At 42.4% G+C, this 23,096-nt stretch overlaps 1 protein-coding gene across 3 annotated transcripts in view; it reads right to left on the bottom strand.

Moving 5' to 3' along the window:
- Positions 1-1,028: 1,028 nt before the first annotated feature.
- LOC141273041 (glycine N-acyltransferase-like) overlaps positions 1,029-23,096 on the bottom strand; it is an 86,117-nt gene continuing 64,049 nt past the window's right edge. For all 3 annotated transcript variants that reach the window (XM_073684368.1, XM_073684369.1, XM_073684367.1), the window contains 5 exons: positions 14,771-15,019; positions 14,576-14,683; positions 14,172-14,298; positions 6,472-6,610; positions 1,029-1,639 (listed from right to left, as the gene is read on the bottom strand). In XM_073684368.1, the coding sequence (XP_073540469.1) occupies positions 1,240-1,639; positions 6,472-6,610; positions 14,172-14,298; positions 14,576-14,683; positions 14,771-14,848 (852 nt within the window). In that variant the 5' untranslated portion in view covers positions 14,849-15,019 and the 3' untranslated portion in view covers positions 1,029-1,239. The remainder of the gene's footprint in view (positions 1,640-6,471; positions 6,611-14,171; positions 14,299-14,575; positions 14,684-14,770; positions 15,020-23,096) is intronic.

Raw genomic sequence — 23,096 nt, 5'->3', positions numbered from 1 at the left:
CCATACACATCACCGTCCTCTCAGCTTTTCCCATACACATCACCGTCCTCTCAGCTTTTCCCATACACATCACCGTCCTCTCAGCTTTTCCCATACACATCACCGTCCTCTCAGCTTTTCCCATACACATCACCGTCCTCTCAGCTTTTCCCATACACATCACCGTCCTCTCAGCTTTTCCCATACACATCACCGTCCTCCCAGCTTTTCCCATACACATCACCGTCCTCCCAGCTTTTCCCATACACATCACCGTCCTCCCAGCTTTTCCCATACACATCACCGTCCTCTCAGCTTTTCCCATACACATCACCGTCCTCCCAGCTTTTCCCATACACATCACCGTCCTCCCAGCTTTTCCCATACACATCACCGTCCTCTCAGCTTTTCCCATACACATCACCGTCCTCTCAGCTTTTCCCATACACATCACCGTCCTCCCAGCTTTTCCCATACACATCACAGTCCTCCCAGCTTTTCCCATACACATCACCGTCCTCCCAGCTTTTCCCATACACATCACCGTCCTCCCAGCTTTTCCCATACACATCACTGTCCTCCCAGCTTTCCTATCTTCTTGCTGGTGGATTATAGTGTAAGTTTGATCCAAGTACGCGAACAGACCTATATTTTTGCCAGTTGTATCATGTGGAACAACCCTAATAAATGGAAATCACATTTGAGAGTCTTTGATGGATTTGATGAAATGTGACTACATTTTCTCATATTGAAATGGTGATGTTCCCTGTATGTTTTACCCCAATGTATTTTTTTTTTTATCTGCACAGTAAAAATGTTTGTATATATTTCTTATTAAATTGATTTTAACATTATTATTTATCTGATACACTAGATGTAGACATAGTAGACTATGGCTACTGGGATGGGCCCTGAGGAAATGGAAAAGATGGAGCCAGTTAGTCCTGTGGGAGATAAAGCTGTGTTTGTATGTCTGTGTACTGTGACTGTATTTTAGCTTTGAGAAAGACTATTTGGCTGAAAAGGTGCTCTATTTCTGTCTCCTCACTGCTGTGATGTTTTAAATATTTTGGAATAAAGATTGGATTTTTACAAGGATCTCTATGGTGCCTCGGCCGGAGATCTTCGGATTAGCTGCTGCTTTTGGACCTGGTGGGAGGCCCTGCCGAGTAGCACATACTCATCAATGGTGCATGGGAATTCTATAATGGACTGAGTAGGTACTGAGTCGAAATTACGATCAACAATTGAAAGATAGTCCTAAGACGGCTGAAACGTCCATTGCTGCCATCTACCTACAGGAAAGAATCCGGCTGCCAAACAGGCTGACTGACTCCTTGTGTTGTCAGCAGCTATATGACAGTAGATTGGGACTCCTCTTGAAGTCATTATAGCAATCACTCTTGTAACTATATCATGGAATACACCTTGTGCTCTGTAGGTGCCCTCAGTGTACCCCATACGAATTTCTGCAGACTGCTCAGTTAACACCCAGGCAATAGGTTGTTGTGTGCCCTCTTTTCTAGCACACAGATTTGGAAACATCTGAATACATCGTGTGATATAGTTCTTGCTCTTTTCATTACCGCCAAAGCCCCATTCTGCATTAACAAGGTAGGCCTCCTCCGGGTTTAGTTCACTGAAGTGCATGTTAATAGACCTGTATAATGGAGACAATACAAAGGTCTGTGACAAAGGGACAAGAATAGATGAGAAGAAGCACATTTAGGTTAAAGAATAATTGCAAGTGATCTAAAGATTTTTGACCTGGCACCAAATCAATACCTACATTTTGGAACTTTTGGGCCATGTTTGCTCTCTTCTATTTTGGCAGACACATAAAATACCCTCTGACTAAAGAATATATCTTTGACCAATGGTGCAGGTGACCCTTCTGCCTAAGGTACAGGACATCACAAATCTCACCCTAGCTTATCAACCAGAGAGCCTCCACAATGCGGTCATACAGGAGGATGCATCCAGAGTGCCATCTACTTACTCATTGTTTTTCTCATTTCTGCAGGAGCAGAATGTTATAAGTGGCTTGAACTTATTTGGGCATTGAAGCATGGCAGTGACAATGGAACTGTAGTGAGTACTCTTTGAGGAAACATAACTGGAACTCATGAGAAACATGAAGCTCCATTAAGAATTTGGAGCTCATGGGAAATACTGGAATACTATGTTTAGCCCATGCTGGAATGGGGTAGTAAGAAAAAGTAATCTGATATACCATTATTATGGGATACTTGCCACTGCACTGTTTAAAGGCTTTCTGTCACTAGGTTTTTGCCAGATAATCTGAGAGCAGCCCTTTTGTAGAGACAGAGACCCTGATTCCAGCAATGTGTCACTAAGGCCATGGCCCCACTATCAGTATTTGGTCAGTATTTTTTCTCAGGAGTGGGAGCCAAAACCAGGTGAGGAACAATCAGAGAAAAGGTGTAATAGAAACAAATGCACCAATTCAGCATTTATCACCCACTCCTGAGAAAAAATACTGACCAAATACTGATAGTGGGGTCGTGGCCTTACTGGAGTGTTTGCTGTAGGTTTATCTGCTGTTGATCTACCAGTTCTCTGATTATTGAGCTCTGTATAACTCCACCCATACCACTGATTGACAGCTTTCTGTATACACTGTGTATGAGCAGAAATCTGCCAATCAACAGCGTGGGCAGGGATTTACAGAGCATATGAATATGGAGGACTATGGCAGTAGGTTTACTAGTTCTCTAGTGATACTCTGTTGCCGATAAAACAGTGTTTTATGGAAACTAAATCAAGCAGCCCAGCAACTGACACATAACTGGAATCAGGGTCTCTTCCATAATACTGCTCTCAGTTAATTCACAGACATATACTTAAAATCTTAATCTTTATTAAAAAAAATATTAAAAACACCAAATGATGTTCACATAATACAAAAAACTAAAACCATAAGACCATGTGTCCCAAAAAGGATACACTAGCATAGATACTACATAGACAAACAATACCGGTGACCGGGTTACTCATTCAGTATCGCAGGACTCAGGCCAATATAAACATGCATGCATTAAAGGGACCTATTTATCTATGTTCCCCTATGTATGATTGGTCAACATAACTGCCCCTGCCTAGCTGCAGAGGTTGGCATCTTCTTGAACACAAATGGCTTCCCCGTGGCTGCCCCTAACCTCCTATGTTACACTATCAATAAATAGTAATAATATAATTGCAAATCTAGAATTGGTAGAACATCCGATGAATAGATATTACATTTATAGACCATACCCCAGATGTCAATAATTGTATATATATATATATATATATATATATATATATATATACAGTGGGTACGGAAAGTATTCAGACCCCTTTAAATTTTTCACTCTTCGTTTCATTGCAGCCATTTGGTAAATTCTAAAAAGTTCATTTTTTTCTCATTAAAGTACTCTCTGCACCCCATCTTGACTGAAAAAAACAGAAATGTAGAAATTTTTGCAAATTTATAAAAAAGAAAAACTAAAATATCACATGATCATAAGTATTCAGACCCTTTGCTCAGACACTCATATTTAAGTCACATGCTGTCCATTTCCTTGTGATCCTCCTTGAGATGGTTCTACTCCTTCATTGGAGTCCAGCTGTGTTTAATTAAACTGATAGGACTTGATTTGGAAAGGCCCATACCTGTCTATATAAGACCTCACAGCTTACAGTGCATGTCAGACCAAACGAGAATCATGAGCTCAAAGGACCTGCCCAAGTAGCTCAGAGACAGAATTGTGGCAAGGCACAGATCTGGCGAAGGTTACAAAAGAATTTCTGCATTACTTAAGGTTCCTAAGAGCACAGTGGCCTCCATAATCCTTAAATGGAAGAAGTTTGGGACCAGGGTCCAGCTAAACTGAGCAATCGTGGGAGAAGAGCCTTGGTGAGAGAGGTAAAGAAGAACCCCAAGATCACTATGGCTGAGCTCCAGAGATGCAGTAGGGAGATGGGAGAAAGTTCCACAAAGTTAACTATCACTGCAGCCCTCCACCAGTCGGGCCTTTATGGCAGAGTGGCTCGACGGAAGCCTCTCCTCAGTGCAAGACATATGAAAGCCTGCATAGAGTTTGCTCAAAAACACATGAAGGACTCCCAGACTATGAGAAATAGGATTCTCTGGTCTGCTGAGATAGAACTTTTTGGTGAGATTTCTAAGCGGTATGTGTGAAGAAAACTAGGCACTTCTCATCACGTGCCCAATACAATCCCAACAGTGAAACATGGTAGTGGCAGCATCATGCTATGGGGTGTTTTTCAGCTGCAGGGACAGGACGACTGGTTGCAATTGAAGGAAACATGAATGCGGCCAAGTACAGAGATATCCTGGATGAAAACCTCTTCCAGAGTGCTCTGGACCTCAGACTTGGCTGAAGGTTCACCTTCCAACAAGACAATGAACCTAAGCACACAGCTAAAATAACAAAGGAGTGGCTTCAGAACAACTCTGTGACCATTCTTGACTGGCCCAGCCAGAGCCCTGACCTAAACCCAATTGAGCATCTCTGGAGAGACCTGAAAATGGCTGTCCACCATCCAACCTGACGGAACTGGAGAGGATCTGCAAGGAACAATGGCAGAGGATCCCCAAATCCAGGTGTGAAAAACTTGTTGCATCATTCCCAAGAAGACTCATGGCTGTACTAGCTCAAAAGGGGGCTTCTACTCAATACTGAGCAAAGGGTCTGAATACTTATGACCATGTGATATTTCAGTTTTTCTTTTTTAATAAATTTGCAAAAATTTCTACATTTCTGGTTTTTTTCAGTCAAGATGGGGTGCAGAGTGTACTTTAATGAGAAGAAAATGAACTTTTTAGAATTTACCAAATGGCTGCAATGAAACAAAGAGTCAAAAATGTAAAGGGGTCTGAATATTTTCCGTACCCACTGTATATAGAATGGGTGTCCCTAAAATACATAGATATCTCTGGTTATTTCACTAAATTCACTTATCTTAGATTCGTGTATCCTAGTTCAACGCGATTTCCCCTCTTCAAGAAAGGTTCCTCAGGAGTTGTTTGTGGGTTCTTGCAAAAAGAAGGGGAGCCAGTGGGCACTTCAGACAGATATTACATGGTACATCAATTGTAATATCAGGTCAGCCCCATATACTGTACATTTGTATCGCACAAACCTACAACACCAAGTATGTTCTTAAAGGGAACCTGTCACCTGAAAAACGCTATTAACCTGCAGATATGGGATTAATCTGCAGGTTAATAGCATTGTGAACCTGCCAAGCCCCGGCACTGAGACCCAGGCTGCTGGGAAGAAATTAACTTTATTCCCCCCAGCAGCTTTCCAATTTCAGTCATGGGGGGCACCTCCGGCATGGGTTCAATCACCACTCTGTGTATAGAGAGCAGCAACTGTAACTGCACCCCCTAAACTGACTGACAGCCGGACCTAATGCTGAGCTGCTGTCAGTTAGTGTGGGGTGCGTGGTTATAGCCACCGCTCTCTATACACAGAGCGGTGACTGAACCCGCTCCGGTGCCGCACTCATAACTGAAACCGAAACGCCGTTGGGGGAAATAAAGTTAATTTCTTTCTGGGTCTAAGTGCCAGCGCTGTCTCCCTTAATACAAGTGAATTGAGCGAGGCCGTTACACGTCAAGTCAGAATGTAGCCAGAAGTATGCAAATCGCATAAGTACACTCACATGACTGTCCACTTTGCTGCCAGCATGGGAGAATCCTGACAATGTGCATTGCATGTGCTGTGAGAACTCAAAAGTCTGTAGTCACATAATGATTGCAGACATTCATCACAAACCTGGACAACCCCTTTAATTGTAACATTAAGCACAGCATCGTGCCAATCCTAACAGCGTGTAATATACTCACTGTCAGGATTCGGCTCGACATGCTGGTTCCAGTAATCATCATATGACCACTCATGCAATTTTCATACTTAGGGTCACATGACAATTGGCTTTTCTCCTTGCTTCTGTCAGTGAAACAGGGGCAGGAGTATTTCACTAAACATTGAAAAAATTAGTAAATGCAGCTCATTGGCACGTGACTGTAAGTAAGCAAGTCGCATATGAGCGGTCAAATGACAACTAATGAAACTGCCTCAGCGGTGGGGTGGGGGCCCAAACTGAATTCTTGCCCGAGTGCCAGAAAACCTAGATCCACCCATGTCTTATGGTTTTTGCATTATGTTCACATCATCCTGTGTTTTTTACATTTTCAATAAAGTTTAACCTTTTCGGTATATTTCTGGGAACTGATCATATTATATCTTTGCATTATCTGAAACACTGTGAATTACCATTCTCAGATTAGGTAGCAAAAACCTTTTGACAGATTCTCTTTAAAAATGGAATCTACCACGAGCCATTGTCTGAACTATCTGTAGGGTCATCTATAAATTCCTCTTGTTGTAAAGAAAAAAGGTAAAACAAAAATATGGTGAAGATAATATATAAAAGAGTTGAGCATCGTTGAATCACCTTCTACTGTTCCGGTTGTCCAATTCATTTGCATTTTTTATACCATGCCTCATGTATAATATATTACTGCTGGTCTGCATACAGCTTCCATGATTGGAACTTATCTTATGGAGCACATTCCCAAGTCCTGGCTGACATCCTGTATGCAAAACATAAAAATACTCAGAGAAAATATAGAAAACAATATAGTTGCCAACCATTTAAATTTTTTTCTAGGGCCACTTTAGCTTTGACAGGTCAGACCTCATAATTCACACTAACCCATAGTGCAGATCAAAGATCCAATATTTATACCACAGTCAAAATCCCATAATTCAAACTTCTTTTTAGTTCCCGCACATTACTCACTTGTCCTCAGTCCCTCCCATTTCTGTAGATATGGTATCTCTTTGGCTCCAGGCATTACCTGAGCCAAGATGTTCTGTGCCTTTAATGGGTTTTCTGGGCTTTTTTCCCATTCTGTGTGTGTACCTAGGCTGCAGAATGCTGATAGTTTGTAATATACTCACTGTCAGCATTCTGCATCATTAGCTAGATACCACATTTAGGCATGTGACCAGCTTCTCTCCAGATTCTGGAGAAGCTGTTCACACCCAATTTCTGTTCAGAGACTAGATGTAATGCCGCAAGTGAGGCCACGGCCAGTCTCAGCTAGACCCTCCTCTATTTCCTGTTTCAGCCTCCCCGTGCAACGCACACAGTGAAAGGAAGCAGTGGAATCACTCAACTGATTGGACTAACCAGATAACTAACCAGTCCAATCAACTGTTAGATATTGGATAGATTAGCTTTATTGCTCTACTATTTATGTATCTATCTATCAATCCCATATCTATCTACACTGACGAGCAAAAGGGTAACAATGTTTTGAACTTTTGACTTTCAGGCTCCATATCTCACCATCCATTATCTCACTATCCACTACGGCTTCAAACGTGAGACTACCATCATTTTATAGACAATTATCTATATCATACATAAATTTGACTTGCAACAATTTTGCATATGATTAGTTATGCAGATTCTTATCATGTCACCGCATTGTTACTGTTTTGCTCCTGGTGGTGGAAAAAATATTTTTTTTCCTGTACACTACAATTTACAACCTGTTTGCACATTCCCTAATAGTTCAGTGTGTTATTAGGTTGATTCCCAAGTGAAAGGTCACTGGTTTGAATCAAGGAGCAGCCATGGACAAGTTTTCCAAAGAAAAAAGAAACAGCAACATCCAGCTCATGGATAGAGGTCTCTTGGCCAAGAAAATTGCCAAACTGCATCATGTGAGTGCCATGATAGTTGAAATGAAGTCCGTCCATTCATTAAAAAGCCAAGAGTTGAACTCCAGGCAAAATATCGGAGTCAACAAGTTGGCTCATCACAAGGTCTATCAGTTCTGGTGTGACAAACACGGCAGTGAAGGTGGCTCATATGCTTTGTAATAGGGAGATCACAGAAATCTATGCAAGCACTGTTCAATGCACATTACACATGTTTGGAATGGTGGCCCGAAAAAAGGTGAAGAAGCCTCGACTTCAATATTGTCATAAGAAGCATCCAGTTTGCAAAAAAAGTACGAAAAGTGGACAGTAGAAAATTGGAAACAGGTGATTTGGAGAGATGAGACAAAAGTCAATAGACTAGGCTTTGATGGGTGCAAATGGGTCTGGAATTACCAAGGAGAAAAGGGGCTAACAAATTAAAAAATTGAAGAAACTGCCAAGTTTGGAGGAGGATCGATGGTGGTCTCAAAGAGCAATATGTGAGTATCCTACAAGATGAGTTACTTCATACACTCGAGTACTATGGGCATGAAAAGAACGACATAGTGTTCCTTCAGGACAACGACGAGATTGGTGAAGAAATGGTTCAATGACAATGAAGTAGTGCTGGATTGGTCCCCAGACCTCAACCCAACGAACATTTTTGGGTAGATTTCAAGAGACAGCTGTATACATACCCAAATGAGTCAACCAGGATGCACCCACTTTGGAAACGTGTAGAAGAGACCCGGGATCAGATTTAGATTGAGAGATGCTTGAATCTGATCAAGAGCATACCCAGAAGTATTCAGTCAGTGTTGAAAGCCAAAGGTGGATTTACAAAATACTAATAAAATAATTAAAATGTAGATTTTTAGGAGCAAAACAGTGAAAATGCAGTGACATGACTAGAATCTGCATTAATCTGCAACTAATAATATGCAGAACCGTGTCAATGTCAAATTTATGTATGACATAGCCAAAATGATTGTTTATAAAATGATGGTAGTCTCATTTTCGAAGCAGTAGAGGAAAGCTACTGTAAAATCGGACTATAAGACGCGCCACCATTTTATTTAAAAATATTTTTTTTTTCCTATTTTCCTCCCCAAAATTTGTGGTGTGTCTTCTGGTCCAGGTTCATGGAAATGAAATCCAGGAAAAGATTGCTGAGTTTTGGAGTAGTGTAACAGTAAGTGGGTCTCATCCTTCACAGCCTCCAAGACACAGCGTGGGCACAGTCTGTCTTCCTTGGGCTTATAGCTCTGTCTGTGTTAGCCGGATTAGATGGCCAGACTGTGGGCACAGGACTCTGGGGTCCGGGAGTTTCTCAAGTTATGGAGCTAGTCTGTAGTTTCTCTGTAGACTGTGGTACATGGTCAATTTCAGGTGATGATTTTGTTCCTCCGCAAAAAATAAAACAAAAAATTGGGCCCGCACACCTTTAGTATTAAATGAATGTACAGGTACACACATGCGCTATGTGGCAAATATACTAACATATACAGTACAGACCAAAAGTTTGGACACACCTTCTCATTTAAAGATTTTTCGGTATTTTCATGACTTTGAAAATTGTACATTCACACTGAAGGCATCAAAACTATGAATTAACACATGTGGAATTATATACTTAACAAAAAAGTGTGAAACAACTGAAAATATGTCTTATATTCTAGGTTCTTCAAAGTAGCCACCTTTTGCTTTGATGACTGCTTTGCACAATTTTGGCATTCTCTTGATGACCTTCAAGAGGTAGTCACCAGAAAAGGTTTTCACTTCACAGGTGTGCCCTGTCAGGTTTAATAAGTGGGATTTCTTGCCTTATAAATGGGGTTGGGACCATCAGTTGTGTTGTGCAGAAGTCAGGTGAATACACAGCTGATAGTCCTACTGAATAGGCTGCTAGAATTTGTATTATGGCAAGAAAAAAGCAGCTAAGTAAAGAAAAACGAGTGGCCATCATTACTTTAAGAAATGAAGGTCAGTCAGTCCGAAAAATTGGGCAGACTTTGAAAGTGTCCCCAAGTGCAGTTGCAAAAACCATCAAGTGCTACAAAGAAACTGGCTCACATGAGGACCGCCCCAGGAAAGGAAGACCAAGAGTCACCTCTGCTTCTGAGGATAAGTTTATCCGAGTCACCAGCCTCAGAAATCGCAGGTTAACAGCAGATCAGATTAGAGACCAGGTCAATGCCACACAGAGTTCTAGCAGCAGACACATCTCTACAACAACTGTTAAGAGGAGACTTTGTGCAGCCGGCCTTCATGGTAAAATAGCTGCTAGGAAACCACTGCTAAGGACAGGCAACAAGCAGAAGAGACTTGTTTGGGCTAAAAAACACAAGGAATGGACATTAGACCAGTGGAAATCTGTGCTTTGGTCTGATGAGTCCAAATTTCAGATCTTTGGTTCCAACCACCGTGTCTTTGTGCGACGCAGAAAAGGTGAACGGATGGACTCTACATGCCTGGTTCCCACTGTGAAGCAAGGAAGAGGAGGTGTGATGGTGTGGGGGTGCTTTTGCTGGTGACACTGTTGGGGATTTATTCAAAATTTAAGGCATACTGAACCAGCATGGCTACCACAGCATCTTGCAGCGGCATGCTATTCCATCCGGTTTGCGTTTAGGTGGACCATCATTTATTTTTCAACAGGACAATGACCCCAAACACACCTCCAGGAGAGTGATGGGGTGCTACGCCAGATGACCTGGCCTCCACAGTCACCAGACCTGAACCCAATCGAGATGGTTTGGGGTGAGCTGGACCTTAGAGTGAAGGCAAAAGGGCCAACAAGTGCTAAGCATCTCTGGGAACTCCTTCAAGATTGTTGGAAGACCATTTCCGGTGACTACCTCTTGAAGCTCATCAAGAGAATGCCAAGAGTGTGCAAAGCAGTCATCAAAGCAAAAGGTGGCTACTTTGAAGAACCTAGAATATAAGACATATTTTCAGTTGTTTCACACTTTTTTGTTAAGTATATAATTCCACATGTGTTAATTCATAGTTTTGATGCCTTCAGTGTGAATGTACAATTTTCATAGTCATGAAAATACAGAAAAATCTTTAAATGAGAAGGTGTGTCCAAACTTTTGGTCTGTACTGTACATACAAGATGCGTCAGCACACTGCAGCTAATGAATGCATGAACTTCAATATTGCTGCAAAACATTAAAAACACAGCAGTAGGTTATCTACATACAGCAGGATTTTCACCTGGGCGTCATGGAGTGTGAGACCTGGTGCAGGAAGGATTCCAGAGTGGTGGCCAGCTCTACTGGAAGCAAGCCGTTCTTCTCCCATTCACCCTCACACTGCAGCGGATCTTGGTGTAGGAGGTTTTGATTACATTGTAAGTCTTTCCTCCTATTCCACTCTCCAGCAACTTCATGAACAGGCCCGGGTGCCACACTGATTCGAAGGCCTTTTTAAAGTCCACAAATTAGGCATATATCATCCCGTGCTTTGTGTTGTGGACGTGGCTCTGAATGAGGCTGTGCAAGGTGTAGATGTGGCCGGTGGTGTGGTGGTTTGGCATGAACCCTGCTTGGCTTTTGCTGAGAATGTTGTGCTCGGTGATGCTGTTGAATAGTTTTCCCAGGTTGCTGCTGACACATATGCCTCTATAGTTGGCAGGGTCATACCAGTCCCCACTCTTGTGGATGAGTGTGACGAGGCCTTGGTTCCAGGTATGAGGGAAGTAGCTGACACTCAGCACAATATTAAACAATTTATCCATTGCAGCCTGTATTTCTAGTGAGCTTTATTTCAGCATTTCTAGTGGGATTCCATCCAGGCCACTGGCTTTTCTACACCTTATGGAAGAGATTCTCTCTGTAACTTCCTGTAGTGTGGTTGGTGTATCCTGAGGGTTTTGGAAGTTTTTGCGTTTTTCCTACATTGCCTTTAGTTTTGCCGTTATGTTTTTGTTCTTGCCTTATTCCTTACTTCGCGATCTCTTTTTAGAGGTCTCTGAAGTACTGGAGCCAGATGTTGCTGTTTTGGATATGGATGTTGCTTTTCTTGCTTTTTGTGCTCATGTGATTCCAAAGTTCCCAGAAGGAGCAGAAGGGCTTCCTGAAGTTGATTAAATTTGGTGGAGATGTAACTCTCCTTATTCCTCCTGAAGATGGTTTTGTATTGCCTTTGTATGGTGTTGTAGGTATCCCTCGTGACCCAGGTGATTGTGTTCTCTGTTTTTCTTGTTTGAGGCTGTTCTCAAAGCCTTCCATACAGATTTACATTCTCTGTCAAACCAACCATAGATCTGTTTTTCTTTTGGCCTCTTGCAGTTCACTTTTTTAAGGTCGGACAATTTGGCCATGCTGTAGAGTATATCCTTGAGGTCTTTTGCAGCTTGACTCAATCCTTCTGGGTTAGATTTTTACTCGTAATTGTGGACGTAGTGGAGAATCTCCTGTTTTTCGGGTCTGACGGGAACCTCTTTTATGTTTTATTGCCGATGTCTTGGTCCATTTATAAGATAAAGGCAGGTTGAAGAGGCTGTTCTGCTGAGGTTTTTCTGTGAATGATTTCTTTGTAGATTTCATGTACAAAAAAAGTTGGTTGTGGTCTGACAGATGCGTTTGTGGGGTGACTATGAAGACGGCAATAGTTGCTGGGTCCAAATCTATAATGACATAGTCTACTACATTCCTTCCTACATGGGAGTTTCATGTATACTTTCCTAGAGAGTCTCCTTTGGTGAAGCCATTAAGTATATGAAGTCCTAAACGTCTACATAAGTTCAGGAGCTTTTTGTTGACTGTACTGTCATAGTTGTTTTTCTCCATGTGTACTGAGTGAGTCTCTGCTTCAGATATGTAAATGTTTCCATCCCTGAAACATTTCCAATTCAGAAAGTATTATTCTCTCCCTGTTTTTGCTTTGAGGTCTCCAAAAATGAGAACTTTTCCCAGAGCCTGATAATGGCAGCTTCTCCTTGTAAGATCTGTCTGAATTGAAGTAGGGTGACTCTGGCGGGGGTATGTAGGTAGCACAGAGGTAGACATCAGAATGAGAGATGAGGGTGGAGCTGCTGATTCTGATCCATATGTGGCTGTCTCCTCTCTTCACCGGTTTGATGAGCTGATGGAGCTCCCTTTTATATCAGGCTAATAATCCTCATGAGCAGCGGCCCTGTTTGATGTTTTTATTTTTCATGGCAGTGACTGAGATTTCCCATGTATCCAATGGGCAAATGTATCTATCTATCTATCTATCTATCTATCTATCTATCTATCTATCTATCTATCTATCTATCTATCTATCTATCTATCTTTCCCACAATGCACAATGAAAAGTAGACAGTGGATGCAAAGCCTTCCAAACAAATGTCCAGTTGTAAGGTAAATATTAAAAATAAAAAGTAGGCAGCACTCCATATTATGCAAAGAAATACGTGGACTTTTATTACCCTATGTGGCGTGGTGACTTTTCAGTTACAAAGAACCTTTTTCAAGCTGCTTGAAAAAATGTGGAACTTGTCACAGCACAGCAAGGGTGGCAATGTGACCCTACTCACTAGTATTACGCTACCATGTAGTAGTGGCATAGAACCATGTTTGGCAGCGTCACCGAAACATCTGTTAGCTACAGCCCGTGTGTGTGAGCTAACACATATATATATGCTGTAGATATATACACACACATTAATATAGACTCTTGACAGCATTCCTATGTCAGGGGTAATGTGGGGCACATGTGACAGCTCTATCACCACTGTGGATGTGATGTGAGGTATTGGAGTTGCCCTGCCAGAGATGAGGGTACAAAATCACTGCTCTGTCACTTCCAATCCTGGAATGAATGACAGAGGTCAGTGCTGGGGCAGATACTAACAGGCAAGGAGTGTGCAGTGGGTGGCCAGAGGGAACGGGCTGGACACTGAGGTGTAGGGTGGGTCTAGCTCTTGCTGTAAGCTTAGAAGAAATAGCACAGAGGATGTAAACAAATGTAAACAGGGAATGAAGAGAAATTCAGGAGGAATGAAAGGTAGAAGCCAAAAACAAAAGCTATAGGGGTGTTGTATATTACAATACAGAACAGATTAGCTTAAATAAAATATTTGAATTTTGGGGTTGGACAACCTCTTTAACTTACAAAGTGACTCAGTCCTAAAGGGGTTAAAGAGCTAATCCTAAAAAAAAAAAAAGAAAAAGTTATTCCCTAGTGCAAAACTAGGGAATAACTTTCTGATCGCTGAGACCCCCATCAATCCAGGCTCTGTACTCCTGAGAGTCGGGCTCTGTACCACATTTTGAATGTAGTAGAAATGGGCACATTCAGCGTTAGATTCATTCATTCTTAATGGGACTACCATAAATATAGTAGCCAAGTACTCAGAACTGTTGGTGATCACAGTGGTTGGACCCGTAGCAATCATGGATAGGGGATAGCATTTTTTGGTGAATACACCTTTGAGATCAACATCATTACCTTGTATCTGTAGCTTCTGCTTCCAGTTTATAGTGCTTGGTTCTTGAAGCATTTGGATAAGGTTCTGTGGATCTTTGCTGAAGAGAAAATAAGTGTTCATGTAAGGGTCCATGGCATCTGTCATTTCCTAGAAAAGTAAAAAAATATAAGTAATACTAAAAGATTTATTATGAAACAGTAAAGGAAGAACAATGCTGCAAAATGCTGATACAATCGACATGCTACAGATTTGAAAAACGCATTGATGGTTTTAAAATGCAAAGGAAAAAATGTAGCATGTGGATGACATTTTGATATTCATTATGTTGGCACTGTAAAATGTTTTTTTGAGCACGAAAAATGCTGCAAATACTCAACTCAGGCCACAATTGCTGTTTTGATGGGTCATGGGTGTACCCACTCACCTCCAGTGGAGGGCGACATATTACAGAAGTAAATTCTGGCCATTTGTCCACAAGCACTTGAAGTCGGAAGGGGTTATTGCAGATGATATGATGTAACGCACCATGTACCTGCATAATGGATATAAACAGGACTGGATCAGAAAAAGTGGATTAGTCCAAGCTAGATATAGAAGCCATACCATATCTTTTTCTTACCTTTAGTGATTCTGGGAAACTATTTTGCAGTAGTTTTGTCAGTGTGGCTAGCTTCGCAGAACAGGTGAGAAAAAGCATTTTACACCAATCACTGGCCAATTGACAAAAATTTGGTTTCCATTGGTTTCCAAATGTGAATAACTTTTTAGATCCAAGTAGATGTCCGCACTGACGTTCTCTTCTCCACTACTTAGTGGTTGCCCTTTCACTATGAAGTGCTGCTTCCAATATTAAGGTTCAGGTTGAAATCTGGGGGTAGAGGGTAGAAAACACAAAACAATGGTACCACACAAACTAAAACCTACGTAAGTAGAAAGAATTTGGACAGGGGAGTGATAAGACCCCATAGGAGATTTGAAAATTAAAGTTGGCCTTTGATCAGATCCCAAAGTAAAACAGACCAGTATTTTTATATTGATGGCCTATCCTTTGAATAGGCCATCAATGTCAGATCAGTGTAGGTGTGACACCCAGCACCCCTCCAATCAGCTGTTCCCAATGCTGGCAGCGGCCGGATGTGATCAGTTGTGGAGCTGCACAGCACAGTTCCCCCAAATGTATAGTGGCCATAGTTGGGTATTGCACATCCGACCCAATTCAAATGAATAGGAGTGGATTTCAGTACCTCACTGTGGTCACTATAAAGTCGACAGAGCTGTGCTCCGCAACTGATCACATCGGGCCGCTGCTGGCACTGGGAACAGCTGATCAGTGGTGGTGTGGGTTGACGCACACCCAACAAATCTGATACTTATGACCTATCCTAAGGCTAAGCCATCAATACAAAAGAAATGGACAGCCCCTTTAATTGACAACTCGGAAGAGACCCTAAAATAATTGAAAACACGAGATCAGACACTGACCTCAAAATAAATATAAACCCTAGCTCAGACTCCCTAAAGGCTATGTGCACACAGTGTGTTTTTTATGCGTTTTTTTCCGCGCAGAATTGGCCCCCAAAACGCATGTTAATCCTTATGCCAGCCTTGCCTATGAGAATTTTAAAGATCTGTGCACATGATCAGGAATTTTCCTGACAGGATGTCATATGCGTTTTAATCTGCAGCATGTCAATTCTTTGTGCGTTTTTGCCTGCGTTTTCCCTATGTAATGCACTGGCAAAAAGGCATGGTAAAAACGCAGGCAAAAACACATCAAAACACACCAAAGACGCTGCGGAATTTCTGCAGCGATTTTGCTGCCAAGAGGTGCAGTAACGCTGCAGAAATTTCTGCACAAAATACTGATCGTGCGCACATACCCTAATCAATTCAGACCTCAGACGAGATCCTCTTAAATTAAATTTAATTATACAAAGTCACAAAAATAGTTAAAACATCAAGTCAGACCTCTAAACAAATACAGACCAGATAAAATCCCAGACTAGAAACCCAAATTAACAGACACCCCAGACCAAAAGTATATGACTTTCATCTGAGTCCACAGGATGTTTATTTATGTTTGCTTCATATCAATCAAGCAATCTCCCACCCAAAAAAAACATCCTGCCTTTGTTGCCCATCAAATTTACATAATGGGTTACCATTAAGGTGGTGATTGAGACATAATAAATGGTCTATGGGGAGGGGTTAGCAGCACTTATGTGCTTTAGAAAATAACATCACAGCTGTCACCACTGAATTACATAGACTTTAGTTACTTGTATTCACAAAAGGACCATACTACCCTATCTCAAAGCCAAACTGCAATGTTTTTTGGACTCAAAGGAGATTATTCTGTCCCCTTATTGTGCTATCCTATTTAAAGGGAATCTGTCAGCAGGTTCTTGTTATGGAATGTGAGAGAAGAATGATGTAGGGGAAGAGACCCTGACTCCAGCGATGTGTCACTTACTGGACTGTTTCGTGCAGTTTTGATAGAATCCCTGTTTTCTCTGCTGTAAGTGTAACAGTAGTCAGAATGCTAGCTATATACAACCCCGCCCACACCACTGATTGGCAGCTTACTGTGTACACTGTACATTGTCAGCAAGTTGCCTATAAGTCGTGAGGGCAGAGTTAAACAGATTAGCTGGACTGCTTTGCACACAACACCTAGTCCAGTTGTGATACTCTTCTGTTGATAAAACACTGATTGTATTGAAACTGCAACACACAGCCTAATAAGTGACTCATCTCTGGAATCAGACTCTTGACCTATATTATGCTGCTCTCAGATGAAATTCTTCATGACGTTATACATATCCATACATCCAAGGTCGGGAAGTACTTCTCAACTTGGACGCATGGATACGTCGAGGCGATTTTGCGCGCACAGCAGCTGTGCGTGCGCTATCGCCGCTGGGAGTTAAGCTGACCGCACTACTCTCGGCAGTTTTAATCGCAGCATTTTGAAGGCAGGCTAGAGGGAGGGGGCTCCCTCTGCCCTCCGATCAGCGCCCCGCGACGTAATCGCGAGAGGTGGATCATTGCCATGGTGAGCCGATATCATCAGAAATATGCAAAAATGATACATCTCAAAATATGGCGATGCAAAAACAAGTTTTTGCCAGAAAAAATCATGTTTTAGTGTGTAACAGCAGCCGAACATAAAAAACTATATAAATATGGTATCGCTGTAATCCCGAAGAATAAAGTAGTCTAATCACTTATACTGCAAGAGGAACGGCGTTAAAAATAAATAAAACCAATTCTTCATCTGATGTTGATTTGTTCATTCTGCCTCCCAAAGATCGCAGTATGGCTCGCCTCACATTTATCCTGCGCTCTACGCTGAGCTCTTACACCAGAGTTTCCGTTTAAATCTCTGAAATATGTGATTGAGACGGAAACCCCAGCGGAAGATTCCCTATAATGAGGCAGATGGAGGCACTGTGGACGACGTCTGGCCTATGATCCAGCGGTGTCCGTCTTTTTAGGCGTGCATAAAAGTGCCATCAACCACAGTTTTGTGCATCTCTGAAAAGAAGGACATAGCTGAATGGATCCCTCAAGGGTTTCATCTGAATCATGTCATTTGGAGATTTAGATGGAAACCCCAATGTAAGTGCTCAGGGTAGAGCGCAGGATAAACGTGATCCAAAATGTTCTGTAAAATGTTCCAAATAAAAGCTTCAACTCAAAACACAAAAGAAAACAAAAAAAAGTAAGTACCCACTTAGGTTCGTCATCTGTTAACAGAAATATAGGGGGCTTCCACATTACTGCTAGTACAAAGGCACTGGAAAAGTGCTATGGCTCCTCGCTCCCCAAAAGAAATCCAGAAAATTCTACACTCCCAAATCCAAATGCTCCCTCCCTTCTGAGCCCCACAGTGTGCCTAAGCCACATTTAGCGTCCACATGTTTGGCATTTCTGTAGCGATGAGAGCCCGCTTAATTTACGGTGCATGTCTCCAGAAGCACGAGCTGGGCATAACGTACTAGATAAATTCTCAAACTATTCTAGGAAAATCTATGCTCCAAGAGGCAAATAGCGCTCTGTCCCTCCCAAGTCCAGCTGTGTGGCTAAGCAGTACTGTACAGCCACATATGGAGTATTTCCATGTTCAGCAGAAATTTTGTGATGAATTTTGATGCCATTTTTACCTATTTTCCCCATGTAAAAATGTACAAAATTTTTGTAGTAAAAATGTAATTATTTTTTCTTCATTGCCCAATGGTATAGAATTCTGTGACACACCTGTGGTGTTAATATGATTACTACACCCTTAGATGAATTCATTGAGAGGTGTAGTTTGTAAAATGGGGTCACTTGTAGAGAGTTCTGCTGTTCTGGCACCTCAGGGACTCTGACAATGTGACATGGCATCCAAAAACCATTCCAGCAAAATCTGGACTCGAATATGTCGCTTCTTCCCTTCTGAGCTTTACACTGTGCCTCAAAAGTAGTTTTCAACCACATATGGTGTATGTTGGAGTTCTCCCAGTGGGGCATGGCACCCGCATACCATAACAGTAAAATCTGCACTAAATTATGGTACTCCTTCCCTTCTGACCTTTGCACTGTGCCTCAAAAGTAGTTCCCGATTACATGTAAGGTATTGGCACACTCAGGAGAAATTGCACAACAAACTGAGAGGTACATTTTTTCCTATTAGCCCTTATAAAAATTAAAGATTTGGGGCTAAAACACAATTTTAGCGGTAGAAATGTAATTATTCTTTCTACACCGCCCAATGGTATAAATTTCTATGAGGTACATGTGGTGTCAACATTCTCACTGCATCCCTAAATTAATTCATTAAGAGGTGTAGTTTGTAAAATGATGTCATTTATGTTAGGTTTCTGCTGTACTGGCACCTCAGGGACTCTGCCAATATGACATGGCATCCACAAACCATTCCAGCAAAATCTGAACTCGAATATGGCGCTTCTTCCCTTCTGAGCTTTGCACTGTGCCTCAAAAGTAGTTTTCAACCACATATGGTGTATTGGTATACTCAGGAAAAATTGCACAACAATTTGCATGGTGCAATTTCTCCTGTGATCTTTGTGATAATAAAAAATTGGGGCTAATAGAAATTTTTTATGGAAAAAATTTGATTGTTTATTTTCACAGCTCAACGTTATAAATTCCTGTGAAGCACCTGGGGGTTCAAGGTGCTCACCACACATCTAAGTAAGTTTCTTGAGGGGTCCAGTTTCTAAAATAGGGTCACTTGTTTAGTCACATCAAGGGCTCTCCAAATGCGACATGGCGTCCGCTAATGATTCAAGACAATTTTGCATTCAAAAAGTCAAGCAGAGCTCCTTCCCTGCTGAGCCCTACCATGCGCCCAAACAGTAATTTTCCCCCACATACGGGGTATCGGTGTGCTTAGGAGAAATTACACAACATATTTTGGTGTCCATTTTCTCCTGCTACCCTTGTGAAAATAAAAAAATTTGGGTCTAATGTAAAATTTTTGTGAATAAAAAGTAATTGTTCATTTTTTCCTTCCACATTGCTTCAGTTCCAGTGAAGCACCTGAAGGGTTAATAAACTTCTTAAATTTGGTTTTGAGTTCCTTGAGGGGTGCAGTTTTTAGAATGGTGTTACTTTTGGGTATTTTCTGTCATATAGGCTCCTCAAAATCACTTCAAATGTAATGTGGTCGCTAAAAAAACTGGTTTTGTACATTTTGTTGGAAAAATGAGAAATCTCTAGTCAACTTTTAAATCCTTCTAACTTCCTAACAAAAAAAATTATGTTTCATAGAGATGTGAGAAATGGTATTTATTAATTATTTTGTGAGACATAGCTCTCGGTTTTAAAGGCATAAAAATTAAAAGTTTGAAAATTGTGAAATTTTTAAAATTTTTGCAAAATTTCTGATTTTTTCACAAATAAACGCAAGTCATATTGAAGAAATTTTACCACTACCATGAAGTACAATATGTCAACAACAATCTCAGAATCAGGGGGATCCATTGAAACGTTCCAGAGTTATTACCTCATAAAGTGACACTGGTCAGATTTAAAAAATGAGGCCTGGTCACTAACCTACAAAGTGGCTCAGTCCTTAAGGGGTTAAGCATATCCAATTGTAAATTATTATTATTCTATTAATTAAAATATACTTTGTTCGTGGGGAAACCTCTTTAAATTGAATACTACCTTATTTACATGTCCAGCCCTATAAATGTCAGTAGTGTCAGCATACCTCCCAACTTTTGAAGAACAGAAAGAGGGACAGATGTTGCTACGCGCTCCACGGCAAATTTTGGCCATGCCCTTGGCCACACCCCAATCCACGCCCATTTCTTTTTCTCTTGGCAGGAGATGTCAGAGGGATGGTGGCAGTGAGGGACATTCAGCATATACCCGAGACTGCAGGGGGTAGACCCAAATCCAGGACTGTCCACTGTACCCGGGACAGTTGGGACTAGAGATAAGTTGACCAATTCACGAGACTCCAGTCCAGCGTCCAGGTCAGTGATACCTGGCAGCTTGAAGGAGACTGCGAATCTCTTACCATCCAGCATCCCTGGCGCAGCTTCTGAATAGCAAGGGCTGGAGCAACGTCATCTGTGCGTCCTGCTCATCTCTAGTTGGGACCTGTGGATTTATTTTTTGTTCCTTCCTTCACAGTCAGAGCCGCCAAAACTTTCTCTCTTTGTTTTCTGCAGGTGTCTGCACCAAACAATCTTCTCTAATTATTGCTGCATTTTTAGACCCTTTTCCCCCTTATTTGATGCATTTCTGGTGAAGATGTGAAGCTGCATTTATTAAGTGCTTTTTATAGTGCAGTAAAGCTTTGATTCTTAATAAAGTAACTGCAGTTTTGAACATGCCTTTTTTTAGGTTCCAAATAGAAGGGAAGAAAAAAAAGCACCAAAACCGCACAGTTCAGTAGTGTCTTTAGACCACAGGGGGCGCAGTTCTCATGAAATCACATCCACTTTGATTGGACAGTTAAACGCAGCAGAATTTCAGTGCAAAAAGCAGCAGAAAAAACGCAGCATTTACGCTACATGTGAACACGGTCTAAATGTTCATGCAAAGTGGATGTGATTCCATGAAATCTCCGCCCCCTGTGGTCTGCTGAACTTTGCGGTTTTGGTGCATTTTTCTCTATGGGCTTCTGAAAAAAACGCATGAAAGAAAAAAAATCTGTTGCATTTTTAAGCTCAGAATCAAAGCTTTTCTGTACAATTAAAAAAGCATTAAAAACTTAGCTTCACATCTGACGCGCCCCCTGGGCCATAGGGTACTCAGCAGCCGGGCCTATGGATGCCAGTATGGGGAATATCACGGTGGCTGGCCCGGTCCGTAACCCAGGGCGGTCAGTAAAAGGGGGTATACTTATAAGGGATTTAAGGTGTTCGTGACGCCACCTGTGGAATGCGGCTAAGGGGAGCCGCCGCTGCGGAGCAGTAATCTGGAGCTGGTGTTACGGCAGCAGGGATGGTGTGGCTCTCCACAGGTAGAGCTAGCTCCAGGGCAGCGTGGGGTGTAATGGATGGTGGTGCAGGGGAGATGGGACCCAGTCGCCTCAGAGGAAGAACAGACACACACACCGGGGCTAGTTTCAGTACCTTTACTGCAGATGGTAGCCAGGTACGGTCCGGGGCACTTGTAGGTGGTGTGCACTTCTGGTCTTGCTCCCCAGTGAGCGGGTGTAAGGGTATGTGCACACGATGCAGAAATGCTCAGGATTTTTTCCTGAGCGTTTCTGCATCTCTCTGGCAGGAAAAAACGCATGCGGATTGTACATGCGGTTTCCTGCCAGGGACATGCGGAAATGAAGCGGTCTTCACTTTCATTTCCGCATGCGGGTTGACAAGCGCTTCCCAAGCGATTTTAGCATCACTTGGAAAGTGCTTGTCAACTTTACACTATATAAATCCATGCAACCGGCATGGATTTATATAGTGTGTGAATGTCAAAAAATAAAAAATAAATCTATACTTTACCCTCTGATGGCCCCCGGTGTCCTGCTTCATCGGTCCCGGCTGCCGGCAGTGAAGACTTTAGGACCTTCCGACGTCAGCGTCACGTGACCCGTCACATGACTCTGACGTCAGCGGAGGTCCTTCATTCAACCGCGAAGTGCCCGGGAAGCCAGCAGGACGCAGCGCGGGCCGTCAGAAGGTGAGAATATATATATTTTTTATTTTATTCTTTTTTTTTTAATGGTACCTGGGTCTGGATGAGAGTCCTCTCCTCCACACCCGGGTACCATCCGCACATTAGACCGCATGAAAAGCGCATCAACATATACAGTGATGCGGATTCCATGCGGTCTAATGCAAGTCAATGGCGGCAAAAGAGCAGCGTTTCCGCAAAATTAATTGACATGCTGCGGATTTTTGACCGCATCATGGGCACAGCACATGCGGATTTCCATTGGGGAACATTGCTGCCCTTCTACCATGCGTTTTTCATGCGTTTCCGCTGCGTTTACGCAACTGCAAAACCGCCGCGGAAACGCATGAAAAACGCATCGTGTGAACTCAGCCTAAGGCCTCCTTCCTGTATCTTCCTGTCTCTCTCCCTGGAGCTTCTGACCTGCCTGGAACAGGGTCTAGCTCCCTTCATGTTTCTCTCACCCGTCTTGCTTGGCGGCGAGGACTTTCCCACTGGTTACCACGATCCCTGGACGCTGGGGCCTTCGTGGTACCTAGCCCTCTGAGTGTGCGCTATTCACAGGTGGACTGAGGGATATGAAGTCCTCCTCAGTATGCCGGATTCCCTACTGGGCATAGTGATCCCAATAGGCTTGGGCCCGGTGCCCAGCTTACATCAGGGGACGAACCCTCTGTGGTTCCTCTGTCCCTCATGGCTCTTCTCTTCCTTCTTGCCTTCTAGCCCATTCTAGGCCCTCACTGGCCAAGCTAGCCCGCAGCTTGGGCCGAGCCTGGCTTTCAGCCACACAGACTTCA

The sequence above is a fragment of the Phyllobates terribilis genome, unplaced genomic scaffold, assembly GCF_046119375.1.
Source record: "Phyllobates terribilis strain yellow unplaced genomic scaffold, ASM4611937v1 Scaffold_5__5_contigs__length_657084704, whole genome shotgun sequence".
Taxonomy (NCBI): domain Eukaryota; kingdom Metazoa; phylum Chordata; class Amphibia; order Anura; family Dendrobatidae; genus Phyllobates; species Phyllobates terribilis.
This window is presented reverse-complemented; position numbering and strand designations above follow the sequence as displayed.